Below are 16,093 nucleotides of genomic sequence, written 5' to 3'. Positions count from 1 at the left end.
AAGTTTAGCATATAATAAAAATTTAGCATGTAATAAAAATTTAAGGCACCAGGTTAATGTAATATCCATGAAAAGCTTAGGAGTGCCACAGAAATTAAAATACATCTTCTAATGATATTGCCGAGACAAATTATGCTAGTTTCAAGAATAAACATTAAAAAACATGTTCAGAAAAAAATTTTTGTTTCACTATTATACTATTATGTTTAGGGATTGTCCATATATTATGCAACGCTAAATTTTACTGATAAACAAAACAAAAAAGATCAAAAGTTTTCTCTCACGGAGCCTTAGTAAGGTTAAAAAATCAAAATAGTGCATTAAGTTTAGTAAAAATTTTCTACTTCTGTTTTTTAAATAAATTTAGTGTTGCATAATTTATGGATGATGCATTAGAAGGTTAACAAACTTACACAGTTAAATTGGGCTCTGCCCTTTTTTTAGTTTGTGTTGTTTAAAAAAAATTGTTTTATTGTTTTATACACCTTTTTACAATAATAATTTAATATGCTTTTAAATTGTGTGTTTTTATTGTCTGTATGAAGGGGGTATTAAACAGTTTTTTATAACTGTTTAAAATGTTTTAAATATTGTAATATTTGCATTATTACTTTTACGTTTTTAAGTATTATGTTTTGTAAAAACAATTACTAAAAGTAATGTCGTAATATTAATAAATATATTTCTTTCACGTTACATTATATTAGCAACTTAAACTTTTAAAACTGAAGCTGTAAATTATAATGGTTATTTAAGCTATTTTAAACCTACCAAAAAAAGTATATTATGAGATATTTAAATATAAGAAATGTTGTGTTAAAGAAAATAGCAATTACAATTTAATATATAAAAGATACAATTTTATACTAACGCAACCCCTCTTGAGGGAGGAAGGGGGGAGATATTTCTAAAAAAATATTTTTGAGATTATATTTTATTGCTTTAATTCGAACCTTGGATCCTATAAATGACATTTAAATTTTAGAACTTTACAATTTAATTTTTCTCAGGGCTCAGTATCAGCTTGAAATGGCCCTGTATGAAAGTATTTATGAAAATTAGAAGCAATAGAGTAAACAAAAAAGTATAATGAATCATATAACCAAAGGTTTAATTAGGCATAAATATTGCTATGATGCAATGAATTAGATAAAAATTTAAAAGAGAAAACAAAAAAATAAACAACTAAAGTCAACTAGACAACTTTTAGTCAATTTAGTCAAATTTGACATCAACATTATATATTGCAAAAACATACTTTTATTTTTTAAAAGATCAAATGAAATTTTGGTAATTTTTTTATTATCAAGTCTGATAAGTTATAAAATATCAAACAAAAAAGTTTTAAGTGAAAAAAAGAAGCAAAAAGGTTTAAAGTGGAAAAAAAGCAAAAACAAGAAAAGAATTAAAAATTAAAAATTATACTATACATCATTTAAACTTAAGTTACGTTAATAATTAAATTTTAATATATTTTATTTAAAAGTAATTTTAATGTAAGTCAAATTATAAAAATAGTCTTATTCAATTTTTGTAAGACTTAATATATAATAAAGAATAATCAATGTTTTAACTAAATGTGTTTTTTCAAATGAATTTTTTTTTTAGAAATTTACACAAGATGAAAGTCTGACAATAAATACTGATGCAATTGTTACTATAGTTGGACAAGATGAGGACATTATTTACAGCAAATCAACTGCTCTTCAAGTAAATTCTAAATTTAGGGTTTAAAATAATGTAAAATTTAAGGTTTACAATATTTTTTTAGTCCATATAAAAGAAAAGAAAAGTATTATATATTATAAATTTTAAGTATTAAGTGGCATTGGTGTAGTGGCAGAGTGCTGGTTTAAGAGACATTAAAACTTATCACATCTTTAAGTTAAAAACTAAAAATATGAAAATTAAAAAAAAATCTTGAAATATTTTGAAGGATAAAAAGTTTTACTCATTTAATTATGAATATAAAAAGTCTATATTAAAAAAAATACTCACAAAAATAGTTTTTAGACAATTTTAATTTTTATTTAGGGCTCAAAATTTTTTTAATCACGTTTTCCTTCAACTTCACTATATTTCATGATCTTTCACTTGATTTCATGATGTCATTTACAGTTTTCTTTTTACTCAGTAATTCTACTTATGTAAAGTATTCTCAGTAATTCTCTTTATGTAAAGTATTATTCTACTCAGTAGTTCTGTAAAAAATTCTACTCATGTTCTGTAAAATTTTACTCCGCTCAGGTCAAGATTAGGATCACCATGATCACCCTGTTAACATTTAATCTAGTACAATCTACTGTATGATTATCTGCCTAGTAAGGTTTGCTTTTCTAGTTAACTCTGACTATATTTACAGCTCTTGGTTAAGTAAAGGCTAGATATGGCATCAACAAAGACAATCTTCCTGGGCAAAAGATATCTTTGTTTGTTTGTTTGTTTGTTTTAAAAAAAATAAGTTTTACACTACTATATAAACAAATTATAATAAAAATTATTTAAGTGCTTTAATAAATTTAAGAATGTGGATAATTGTCCACATTAACTTAAAATTTTTTATCAACATAAAATTCTTTCTCGCTTAAAATTCTTTCTCTCTTTTGTTACAAAAAATTTATCCTTGAAACCACTATACTAATGACCTGTAATGATCTCTCAAATAACTTGTGCTAACATCTGCTGTGTAATGTCATGGTTGTCCGGCAGGATGAGATGACTCATTTCCCCAAATTGAATCTAAAAAAAAACACCAGCCAATAGCTCTGCAGGATGACTAGACAGTTATTTCTCACAAACGAGTGTTTTTTAAATAATAAAACATGTTTTAAGTTATAAAGATTTTGTTCCTTGTGATTATTTTAAAGAAATCATTTAAAAACATTTAAATAGTTAAACACTATGCCACTTTATAAAATTTTACTAAATGTAATAAAAAGAAGTCCCCTTTAATTGAATTAAACATGCTTGCATATCAAAATGTTTCATTGCGCAACAATGTTTTTTAATTCAAAATAACATTTTCTTGCAATTCAAAATTTTTTTTTAACATTATAATTACATTTTGATTCGTGTTTTCTTTTTCGATTAAAAATTTCAAAATTACATTTTCAATTTAAAAATCTGATGTATCATTTTTTAAAAAGTATAATTGCATTTTAAATGGAAATGCGAATCATTAATAATGCGTAACCTTTTGTTTGTCAGCCAAATTTTTATTTAAACATTGTCAAACAAAAAGTTAAACATTAATAAAAAAAAATTATAATAAGAGAAGTCATTGTATTTTAAATTAGTAACAATTTATATAGTTTAAACTGATAGAAGATCAAACAAGAATAATTTTTCTTTTTTTAATATAAAATAATTTATTTCTAATTAAACAATGTCATATTACTCGTACTTTAGTTGTCTGGTATTTTAATCAATTTCGTTTAGTTTTTTCCTACACAAAGGGCGATAAAACCTGAGGTTACACCACTGTCTGTATGATACTAAGTTTTTATGTCAACCCTAATACTGACAAGTTGACATCATATTTTTAAGTTAAATTAATTCTATATTAGGACTAGTTTTTATGTAGTGATAGCAACTTACCTAGAAATAAGAAAACTCTGATGTAAAAATTCTAATTTTATTTTGGATAAAGTTAAATGAAGCTCATAAACAATGGATAGTAGATAAGGTCGTATCACAAAAAAAAATCTGAAAAACTAGCTAGTACCAGCAAGGGCATCTGATTGTAAAAATATGCTTTTACTCTTTTATTGTTTAAATAAAAAAATGGATTTATGGAAAGCTGTGTAAACGATAAAGTGTAGAATGTTGGGCGTTAAAAAAAAAAACAATTTGTACTGTGATTACTTTTTTTTAATGTTTTAATCATTGAAAAATCACAATACAAATTGTCAAAACAACTAAAATTTATTATTAGAGTTATTATTAGATAATTTAAAGTCTATTTTTTGGGTGTTTACTGTAAAATGCAGTATATAAGATAAACATAATAAAAAATTAGGTATTTTAAAGGCCAAATATTTAAAAGAATCAAAGAAATTTGAAATAGTTAAATGCAGACAAAACGTTGAAGGTGTTAGATATTTTAAATTTGTGTTTTTTGGGTGTTAACTGTAAAATGTTAATAATACATTTTTTTTTATTTGTTTAGCAATGGCTGTTAGGCTATGAACTAACTGACACTCTCATGGTGTTATGTGAATCACATATATATTTTCTCGCTAGCAAGAAAAAAATAGATTTTCTAAAACCTATTCAAACAAAAGTTGAAGGTCTACCACCAGTAACTCTCCTTTTGAGAAATAAGGTGATTTTATTGAACTTTTTAAATATTATTTAATTAAATTTTAATGACCTGCAATATTTATTACTAATAAGTTTATTTTCTTTATATATCAGGCTTTTTCAAACGAAGTTATTTTGTTCACATTTATAAATGATTGATACACAGATGAAATATTAATTTTTTTTTATATATATTAAATGTTTTTCACTTTTTGACAAAAACTTACTTCCAACAAGACTGCAAGCTACCAATATTTACAATGGGAGTTTGTGTGTTTTCTTAAATACTCAAAGAAATTAAATATTTTGCTAAATCCTTATTATGAACTGATTTTTAAGTTATGATTGTTCACAGAAAGCTCTTTGAATGTGATGGTGTTTAAAAGTAATTGAGTTTTGTTACCGTACCATAACCATGAGCATAAATATTAAACACTGCAACTTCAACAAGTTTATGTTAAAAACATTTCTTTTCAAACAAATTTTTATTTCTAACATTCTTTTGCACAATACAAAAACCCTTTTTATAGTTCTTGAAAGATTGTAACATTAATGTTACAAGCATATGTTTGTAACGTTAATGTTATAAGTATATATTCATTAATGTTGTATTAAAAAAAAGAATTTTTTCCTTGAACATGCAAGAGTTCACTAATATTTTCAACAAAAAAGTTGTTTTATTAAATAAAGCAAAATTACATAAAAAAAGTATCTTCCTAAAAGTTATTTAAGATTTTAATGGGTAAATAAGAGATGTTTTTTAAAAATAAAAAAAAATTAATAAATTAAAGGCATTTAAAATCGTTGGTATTTTTCAGGGTTCCCACTCCTCCTTAAAAACCTTGAATATTCTTAAAAAGTTATAGGAAATTTTATTTAAGTCAATAAATTATACTTATTAATAAAAAAGAACATACAATACTGGTCAAAAGTTTAGCACACATTAGATTTAAGTTGCGTTTTTTTCTTTAAAAATGAAATAAAAGTAAAAAATAAGAAATTCAGGGTTTTTTAAAAAACGAAACATTTTTTTGACTTTTTTAATTACATTAAGAGAAAAACAACTAAAAAAAACAAATGTCTGCCACTAAATATCTATAATCAAAGTTAGTATTAAAAAAAAAGTTAAAAAAAAGCTGCTCATAAGTTTAGCACATCTGGATTTAAGTTTGCTTTAATAGCTAGATCAATAAGGGATATGTCCACCTTTGTTCTTTATGCATAGTTCACATCTTCTTTTAATTGAATCAAAAAGTTTTCTGCAATAATTAGTTGATAAGCTGTCGAACGACTCTTTCAAACTTTCCTTAAGATGTTCAGCTGATGTTACGGGAGCTTTAGTGAGTTTGCGGTCCAGCACAGTCCATATATTTTCGATTGGATTAAGGTCAGGTGATCTAGCTGGCCACTGAAGTACCTTAATGTTGTTTTCTTGAAACCAAATAGTCACCGTTTTCGCCTTGTGACAAGGAGCGTTGTCTTGTTGAAACTGCCACCCCGACTCATTGCTAAAAAAGATGTCTCCAGTCAGGAAAAAATGATTTTCAAGCGTTTCTATATATTTATGTTGATCCATAAGACCATCGTATAAGTAGCAGAGACCTGGGCTGTCATAAGTGATGCAACCCCATATGCCTACAGAACCTCCACCACCTTGTAGTCGCGGCACAATGAAGCGACTACGAAACATCTCATTATAGTGTCTTCGGATAATCACTCTGTTCTTTCGGCTAATAACTGTAAAGTTTGATTCGTCACTAAATATTATTCTTTTTAGTTCATAATTAGTCATTTTTAAAATAGCTCTACAAAATTTGATACGTTTTAACCGATCAATTGGTTTAAGCAGTGGTTTTTTAGCAGCAATGTAGCAACAAAGTTTTTGATCAATCAATCTTCTATTTACAGTTTGTCTTGAGATATGATTTTTTAGAGCCAAATTTACTTCTTGTGCAATCTCTTTGGCTGAGTATTTAGGGTTTTTTCTTGCAATTCTATAGATACTATTATCATCGGGGATACTTGTTATTCTTGGTCGTCCAGATCGGTTTTTGTCTGCAGTAGTGCCAGTTTTTTCAAATTTTAGAATTGTTCTGAGTACACATGAACAAGATACAGACTTAAGAGTTCGAGCAATTTCAGAACTGTTGAAACCACCAAGGTGTAGTCCTACAATACGCTGTTTTATTTCAGAGCTAATTGATTTTTTTCCCATCTTATTGGTCAAATTATGGACAAAATTTAAGCGAAAAATACCAAGTTTATTTCAAATGAGATAATACATACTATGTATATCTTAGAAGCTTTTGTTTAGTTAAAATGTAAAAATGGATAGTTAAATTTACTTTTTAGTAAAAATTTGACGTCAAAAAGTAAAGAGCGGCAGTTAAAAGACAATAGAAGTGCAAGTGTGCTAAACTTATGAGCAGCTTTTTTACACCGCTTTAATTAGTGGTCTCTGTTTAACTTAAAAATAGATGGTTAAATTTACGTAATTTTTTTTTCTTTTTTTTTTCTATATAAGGTATGTTTTAATTAACTGTAAAAAAAACAAACTGAAATGGCATAAGAAGTTTACCGCCTAAAAATTCAATTAAAAGAAGAAAAATGAAACTTAAATCTTATGTGTGCTAAATTTTTGAGCAGCATTGTATATAGTTCTTTGATAGTTAGCAAGCCTATTATTTTACTATATATATATTTATATTTATAGATATAAAGTAATATATTAATTTATAATAATTTCTCTGTTTATATTTAAAATTTAATGAAAAAAGTAAGATTCTGTAAATTAATGTAATTGTTTTCTCCTTTATTCTCCTTACTTTTTCTTTCAAAAAGTTGTTGTTTGCGACCAAATCTCCTCAAATATTAGGAAAATATCTTCTTAAATCTCCTTAAAATTCTTACTTTTAGCATCAGTTTTGATAGTGAGAACCCTGTTTTTGTAATTTATTTTTCTTAAATTTTGTGTTATTTAGATAATCTATAATCTATAAATTAAAATTGTAAATAGTGTGTTTTTTAAATTTTTTATTTTTATATAATTAAAAAATGTTTCCTTACAGACAGATAACGATGCTGATAACTTTAAAAAACTCATTGATGCTGTGAAAAAGAGCAAATCTGTAAGTCACTTTTTTTATTGAAAGAAATTTTTTTATTAAAAGTACTTTTTTTATTCAAAATACTTTCAGAGCTTATTCCAAAAGCAAAACTATGCATGCTCATGTGATAATTTTTTCCTTCCTTTTTTCCATTCCATTAAAAAAAAGAATGAATGAAAACTGTCCTTTGTCATGTTATGCATACTGTTATGTTTGGTACAAAATTTTGAAAAAATACTTATACTGAGTCTAAATTTGATTACCAAAAATTTATTTTATCCATAAATTAAGTTACATGATTGATTGGTTTGAAGTTAAAACATTTTTTAAAGTGATTTAAATATTTTGCTGAACAAAAACATTTAAAAAGTTTTATTGACTTTGAAGTTGATTTAGAAGTTGATCTAGTTTTTATAATACTTTATGTATACTGTTTAAACTATTTTTATTTATTTATTCTATTTACTTATTAAAATTTTTTATTTTGCTGAAAAAGATACAGTTTAATGTGCAAATTAAATCAGTTGTTAAACTGTTTCGAAGCATTTTCAAAGTAAATTCAAATATTTAATTATTTCCTGTCTAAAAATCTTAAAAACAATTTTCATTACAGTTATCACAATTTTGCTTTTTAAAATTTTGAAAAAAACTTTTTTAATATTTAAATTCATTTTAATAATAAATTTAATTTAGTTATTTTAATGCTGATAGGAACCAGTACTTTTTATTATGCAATGTAACAGGATTTGAGTTAAGTTACATGACGTTAGTTTTTCCTCTAAATTTTTTTTGTCATTAAAATGTAATTTTATATATATATATATATATATATATATATATATATATATATATATATATATATATATATATATATATATATATATATATATATACACATATATTTATGTGTGTATATATGTATACAGGGATGTACAATTAGACCTTTAGCCATTCACCAGAAGGGTGACTGAAAGCAACCAGATCATTAATTTTGGTCGCCCGCCAAATTTTTGAGTTGCCCGTTACTATTTTTATATAAAAATTTTCGCATTCAGTGGATTTCTCACATATTCTAGTCATTTTTCATTTAAATTAATTTAACAGAGATTATTAATTGAATCTAAATTTGGTATTTGAAAAAGATTATTTTTCCTTATTTATTTCTTAATAATTTTTTGTTTGTTTATCACAATTTATTTATTTTAATTTTAATATATTTAATGTAATATTTTAAATAAAGATTATAAACAATTTATATATAAATTTTTTCAGTTACCAATAAGATATTTGTAAACATAATTTATATTCTTAAATGTATTAGGTCAAAGGAACTTTACACAGAATTTTACACTTTATTGAATTAATAAGAAACAAAAAATGCATTTGTGAAAAAAATTATCTTAAACAAAAGCACTTTTTATGTTGAAAAAAAAGTTTTGAATTTCTTTTCCCTTATAATAATCTATGATAATATACAATGAAGAGACTTATTTTATTTAATGAATTAGTTAGTAGACGATTAAAAAAAACTTTAATTAAAAATGCAAAACTATTTTACATTCATTTAAAACTAAATTCTTCATTTAACGTTTTAGTATTTAACATTCCTTTAAAATAAATTAAAATTTTTAAAATCATGTTTAATTTAAAGTCTATAAAAATAATTTTTTTTTTTATAAAAATAGTTTTTTACTTTTATAAAAATGATTTTTTTTAAAAAAAAATTCCTTTTTTATTAAATTGTTTTTATGACCTAATCAGTCTTGGTCAAGAAGCAAAAGCGATCGCTCTTGATTACTGACCACGGAAATAATATTTAGTTGCAAAAAACTGGCCAGATTTTTTAGTTGTTTTGAGAACATTTCAAAAAAAAAAAAAAAAAAAGACTAATTGGATTGATGAGAGACAGAAAATATCTTTTAATGCAAAAAATCTTAAAGCAAAATAAATTACGTTTAGAAAAAATATTTTCAAAACATCACTCTTATAATTTTTTTATAAAATTAAGCGATATTTTTTATATAAAGTAGTATCTTAGGATTGCTTAATAAGGAAACAAATATTTTTTTATTTATCAGAGAGTAAAATATAATTTTTATTTATATACTTGTGTCTTATTTTCAGTGCTGGATTAGGAGGGTTGGGGTTAGAAGGGGCTATTGCCCCAGGTCCCGCAATGTTATGGGCCCCTAAATAGTCAAGGAGGCCTTTTTTTTTTTAGTTATTTTTATGCTGTGGCATATAAAAAAGGCCTTTAAAATAAAAATAGCCCCAGCCCCAAAAAGTCCAACAAGATTCTAATAAAACTAACACCAGTTTTAGTTTTATTTAAGCTAAATTATTTTATAAATAAAAAAGTTAATTTTTTAAATAACTGTTTTATGCTTCGCGTAGTTTGAAAAGTTTAAAGTAGTTAAAACATATTTTAAACAATTCTTCTTAGTAAGATAAGCAAATAATTAAATCATTGGGTTACTGTAGAAATTAAATAAACTAGATAGAAATCAACTAAAAAGATTAAAAAAACTTTATAAAGAGGAAGCGGAACTGCTTCACAATACTGCTGATGATGTTTAGTGAGTGGGCTTTTTAATTTTAATTAGTATTTAAAACAGAAAAAAGTAACTTTAAGTTTAAGTATAACGAGTTTGTAACAACTAAAGCGAAAATAATTAGAGTAAGTAAACCAATATCTAAGAAACTTTTCTCTATATCTTAATAACTTTTATATATCAATATATCTATCTATCTATCTATATGTATATATATATATATATATATATATATATATATATATATATATATATATATATATATATATATATATATATATATATATATTTATATATATTTATATATATTTATATATATATATATATATATATATATATATATATATATATATATATATATATATGTTTATTTGTGTTCTGGCGTGACCTCTGGCGTGGTACTTGTTCATCTGCGAGTTACTTTGTATGCATGTTGGTGTTTAGTAACTAAAAACTTCTTGTATGTTTATTTCATAATTAATTTAATTAACTTGAATGGTTATTAATAGGTTCATTGAAATTGCAATCATTGTTGAAAGTCTTTTTGTTTCCAAAATAAATCCTAAAAATTGCTTTAGAAGATTACATTAGAACAAAAAACAGATACACAAAATTACATTTACATAAAAAGCACATACTCTTTAAATAAAAAATACTTATATACTAATAAAATCTATAATATATCAAAAACTTTTAAAACAAAAATTTTTTGTTTAAAAAAATTTTTGTTTTAAAAGTTTTTAATATATTATACATTTTATTAGTATATAAAATCTATAATATCAAATAAGTTTATTTATCTCCGTAAAACAAAAATTTTTTGTTTTATGGACATACACAAACTTATATATTCTCAAAACAACTAAAAAATCTAACCAGTTTTTCACTACTAAATAATATTTCTGTGGTCAGTAATCAAGAGTGATTGCTCCAGCTTCCCGAACAAGCCTGCCTAATATTTTCTGATAAAAGATAGTTTAAATATTCCAAAAAAAAGGTTAACTGAATGATTTCAACATTTATATTTAACAAAAATTTTTTTGCTTAAACTGAACACTTTTGACATTTACCAAAAAAGCGAGATGCGTAGCGCTTGTTATCAAGGCCAAAGAATTTTTTTTTTCTTTGCAAATTTAGTTCCATTACTTTATCTCTAAATCCTTAAATAAAATTTGTAAAAAAAATAAAATAGTATTTTTGTTTGAAGAAAGTATTTTATTAAATAAATTTAAACGCTCGTACAATTTTCCTATGTTTTGATAAAAAATGCAGAAAACAAGTTTTGACACTAACTTCAAAAGAATAATAATAATTATTATTTTAGATAGTTACTTTTCTTTTTTTAGATTTTTTAAATTAAAAAAAAACAAAAACCGTAACTGTCGATAAACATTAATAGTCGCCCATTCAGGCTACATAATTGCATCAAAGGAATATTTTTAGTATATATACATATTTTTAGAATAAATGCATACAAACACATCATATAAATGTATGTATATCTTATACTGCTGATTTAAGTGAGCAGTGTGACATTATACTGAAATAGCCTGCTGCTGGGGGCTTCAGTTCATACATCAACTGACAAATAGCCTGACTCGTGCTGCTACATCGACTGAGGGTTTGGCATGGGGCAGCAATCTTTTCATTCATTATTCTTTGTTTTTTTTCTTCTTTTTCTAAAAAGCCATATCTATTAAGATAAGCAATAAAAGTGAGCAAATGCTTATATAAATTCGCTGTAGTAAAAAAAAAGTTTTTTTTTTTTTTTTTTTGAAGTTTTAAAGTATTTCTGCATTTTATGGTAAGACTTAAGTTAAAGACTTTTTTAGTTAATTAGATAAAAAATAGTTTAAATTTGTATAGGGAAAAAGTGTGGGTGTGTTTCCAAAAGATAAGTTCACAGGTGAATTTGCTGAAAGTTGGAAAAAAGCTTTAGATGCTGCATCATTCACAAAGGTTTGATATTAGAAATATTTTTAATTTGATATTAGTAGTTTTTTTTTTTAAATTCTCTATTTTCTACAACTTATTTTCTATAATTTATTTCCTTGAATTGCAAAGCTTTTTTTATGAACAAATATGAATGAGGATTGTAAATAAATGAATGTCATTCTGTTTCTGTTCTTATGGATTTTATATTTTGATAAAATCTAACTAATGCACACTATAAATATGTAATACCTTGAACTAAAATTATATTTGTGCATTTTGTTGTAGTTATAACTTATATTTTTTTGCTCAAAAATAGTTTTTATGATTTTAAGCTTTTTTTTTTATGGTCAATAAAATAAGGTTTTTAGAATATCTGGTAGATAAATAATATACCCAATTTTAACTAATGTAAATATTTAAATTTTAGAACATCTGGTAGATAAGTATTTTTATTTTTAGCCAATGTAAATACTTAAATATTAATGACTTCTCTATGTTTTATTTCTTAATTTAATTTGAAGAATTATTTATCAAAGTTTCATTTAAATATAGTCTAAACTTATAATATGCATGTGTCGAGATATTAATGAATGAATGATCTGAGTATTTTTATTTACTATTCATTGGAATAAAACACCAGAAGATCTATAGACAAGGTTGATATTTTTTTTGGTAACTGTGAATACTTCAGGGGTTATGTTTCTTCCAGATTTATTCTGAACTCCAGATATATCCTGATTTCCGAATATTTCTTTCAACTTTCAATTTTTCCAAAAAAGTTGATAAAGCTAATACTTTTTAATTGTGCTGCAAAATAAATTATAAAAGTTATATAATTATGAAAGAAGGGAAAAAAATAGAATCATAAAATATTATATTTATTTATCAGAATATATCCCACTTGGTGTAGTTAAGGCAATTTTAAATTATTATAGCATCTGCATGATATTTTGTTAACTACTACCTATTTCCGTTAAATAATCAAGTCTGTGAATTATGAAAAGACGAAAAAAATTAAAATGAAAAATTTTGCAGTATCATAAATTATAAATGTTTATAGCAAAAAAACCCAGACCGAAGATTTTTTTAAGAAAAAAAAACTTTTTAAAATCACAATTGCTTGTCCAAAATTGAAGAAGATTTTAAATGCGTTTTTAAGGTGAAATAAACATAGTTTCACAATATGATCTGTTCTGATTGTTTATTGGCAACTTTTCCTAATTATAAGCTCTTTCTTGGTCAGAATTCTAGTATTTTTTGTGAAAATTGATAGAAATATTGTGTTTTGACAACTATATATAGTTAATATATGTCAGAACCAATTAGAACTAGGATCAATAGTAAATTAAGGAACATTTTCAAAAGATTTTAACTAAATTCATGTTAACGCTGATGAGCAGAATTGATCTAAAGACTCCAAAATGGTGTCCTTTATATTCACTATTATGGGTAGTAAAAATTTTTTGAAAATTATATATATAAAAAAAAGGTTTCTTTAAATATTAAAAAAACCTACAGCAAAAAAAATTATACCATTTAAAGCTCTTGTTAGGACATAATACGCTGATAAAACCATGCTGATTCCAAATAAAAGCATTCGAATAATTTGTAAATCACCTTAACTACACCAAGCACTGTGTTTAATGTAAGTATATAAAAATTTGTAAAAATGTTTTATGTCTGAAAAATGCTAAAAAATTGACTTTGATTAGGTACTTTTATAAGATCTTTCAGGCAGCAGATATATTTATGTCATTTTTAGTTTTCCTATATTTGAGATAATTTTCTAATAAGTTTTAAATTGAACATTTTAACAATATTTTTATATATAATTTTTTATTATAATCATATCTATTTATATATATTTTATATCATGTTTATAATTTTACTTATATTTATGAATACCTTTTCATAATTAAAAAGTAATAACATTGAAGAATATAGTATCATTTTGCAATATCCGAAGTTTTTAAACATAAATATATGAATACCAGAGTCAAGCAATGTCCCTTTTGAAACAATTATCTCTTTTCTATGAAGTAAAAATTCAGACAATTTATTTCTGCATTAGTACAATCTATTCAGGTTTTTTTCTTAAATTTTTAGGTTGACTTATCTTCTCAGTTTGCTTATTTGATGGCTCCTAAAGATGAATCAGAAGTTAATTTGATAAAAAAAGCTTCTTATGTAACTTCAACATTATTTGATAAGTTCTTTAAGCAACAAGTTGTCAAAATTGTTGATGAGGAAAAAGTTGTAAAACATTCTAAACTTGCTGATTTAATTGAACAAGCATTAGATGGTAAAAAGTTTTTAGGAGCTGGCATGGATGGTGATCAGGTCTTACTCTTTATGCTATAAATATAACTTTTTCTTTTTTTGAAGTTTTGTTTAGTTTAAAAAGTTAAGCTAAATTAAAACTGAAAAATTTGCAGGTGGAGATGTGTTATTCACCTATTATTCAAAGTGGTGGCAATTTTAACTTGAAGTTTAGTGCAGTCAGTTCTGATGAAAAATTAAATTTTGGAGTCATCACATGTTCTTTGGGTGTGCGTTACAAATTTTATTGTTCAAACATTGTCCGCACATTAATGGTCGAACCAACAGAAGAACAGCAACAGCTTTACAATTATTTGTTAGCTGTACTTGATTTCATATTTGATAAACTTAGACCAGGTAATTGTTGTTATTACAAAAAATAAGACTTTTAAAACTGAGTTTTAGATTGAAAAAATAGAAAAAGAAAAGAGATAAAATTAAAACAAAAATATTCTTTAAAAAATAATTTAGTTCTTAATGATTTTTCTGTAATAAAGAAGACATAATTTTTTATTTATTTTAATTTTTTTTAGGAGTTAAACTTGAAACTGTTTACTTGCAAACAATAAAACACATTGAGAGTACAAAACCTGAACTCAAAGATAATTTTGTTAAAAATATAGGGTACATTTTTTTTTTTTACTTTTCACACATTTTTAGGCTTGTTTGTTAGATTTGCTTGTATTTATGTTTATCAGTACTCTAACCTCCCCAGAGACCTGTCTAAAGGAGTTAAAAAATCATTGGTTTTAAAGGAGGAAGTGACTGTTATCACAAAGTTACAATATCATTTCAATATGTTAAAAAATTTTTTTGATTAGTAGTCCCCTTGACCTTCATAAATTAAATAAACTATAATTAAAAATGATTAAAATATACCTTCAGTCCCCTTCATTCTGCCCAAACATGGTTGTTTGTAATAAACATGTAAGTTAGTAAATATATAAAAGTTTATTTTATACTATTTTTATAGTTTTAATTTAAATTAATTGGATTTTATTTTTATGATGCATTATTCTTTTTAATAGTTTTCTTTTAATAACTTTTTAAATACCTGAACTTTTTAAATTAAACAATCTTTTAAAAAAATATATTCTAAAAAAAAGTTTTTTTTACTTTTTTTATATTTACTAACATGTTCATAGTTTTTGTTTATATGTTATTTAAAAATTTGTTTATATTTTGTTATATCATAAATTTGTTGTGTAAATTTTAAAAATAAACCTAAAAATATTGAGTTACAAAATGCTTGAAATCATCAGCGATAAAAAAACTGATTTAAACTGATAGCTCCTAATAAAAGTTACTTGGATGAGTGACTTACTTGGTTTGGCATGTTCTGTGATGCCCATTTTCAACAAGCATTTTTTGACTCTGAGTTTATTTATTTATTCCAGTCAATAGTTACTGTGGCTTAACTTGCTCTTTCAGTTTTTTATTTAATTGCTCCTTTAGTTTTTTATTTAATTGCTCCATCAATTTATTTAAATTTTTTATGCTGTTTCGCGGCAATGGTGTGTTACAATTCTATAGTTTTTTTTTTGCTTTATGTTTAGCGTTTTGTGACTCTAACTTGTGAATTTAAATTAAATTAAAGTAGATTTAACTTAAAATTTTTGAACTTTAGTGTCTAATAATTGGAATGTCTAAAGATATACCAAAAAATATATGCTTTATTAAAACATTCTAATCACTTCCATTTTAAGATTGTAAATTTAGTTAATGTTTTTGTAATGATAATAAACATAATCAAATTTAAACTTGACAAGAAAATTACCCTACGTGCCAGAGGTGAAAAATGTGGATGATTATGCATCTACACTGAGAGACAAATAAATTCATTAAATTTGTATTAAAAACCATAAAAAAGTACGAAAA

The 16,093-nt window shown here is 24.1% G+C and overlaps 1 protein-coding gene across 1 annotated transcript in view; it reads left to right on the top strand.

The window, feature by feature from the left end:
* Nucleotides 1–16,093, top strand: part of LOC100205632 (FACT complex subunit SPT16) — a 58,085-nt gene that overhangs the window by 1,382 nt on the left and 40,610 nt on the right. Inside the window, exons 2-8 of the mRNA XM_065819908.1 lie at nt 1,609–1,710; nt 4,169–4,324; nt 7,371–7,430; nt 11,828–11,920; nt 14,003–14,236; nt 14,332–14,572; nt 14,749–14,839. Coding sequence (XP_065675980.1) covers nt 1,609–1,710; nt 4,169–4,324; nt 7,371–7,430; nt 11,828–11,920; nt 14,003–14,236; nt 14,332–14,572; nt 14,749–14,839 — 977 coding nt within the window. The remainder of the gene's footprint in view (nt 1–1,608; nt 1,711–4,168; nt 4,325–7,370; nt 7,431–11,827; nt 11,921–14,002; nt 14,237–14,331; nt 14,573–14,748; nt 14,840–16,093) is intronic.

This window comes from Hydra vulgaris, chromosome 15 (assembly GCF_038396675.1).
Source record: "Hydra vulgaris chromosome 15, alternate assembly HydraT2T_AEP".
In the NCBI taxonomy this organism is placed as follows: domain Eukaryota; kingdom Metazoa; phylum Cnidaria; class Hydrozoa; order Anthoathecata; family Hydridae; genus Hydra; species Hydra vulgaris.
This window is presented reverse-complemented; position numbering and strand designations above follow the sequence as displayed.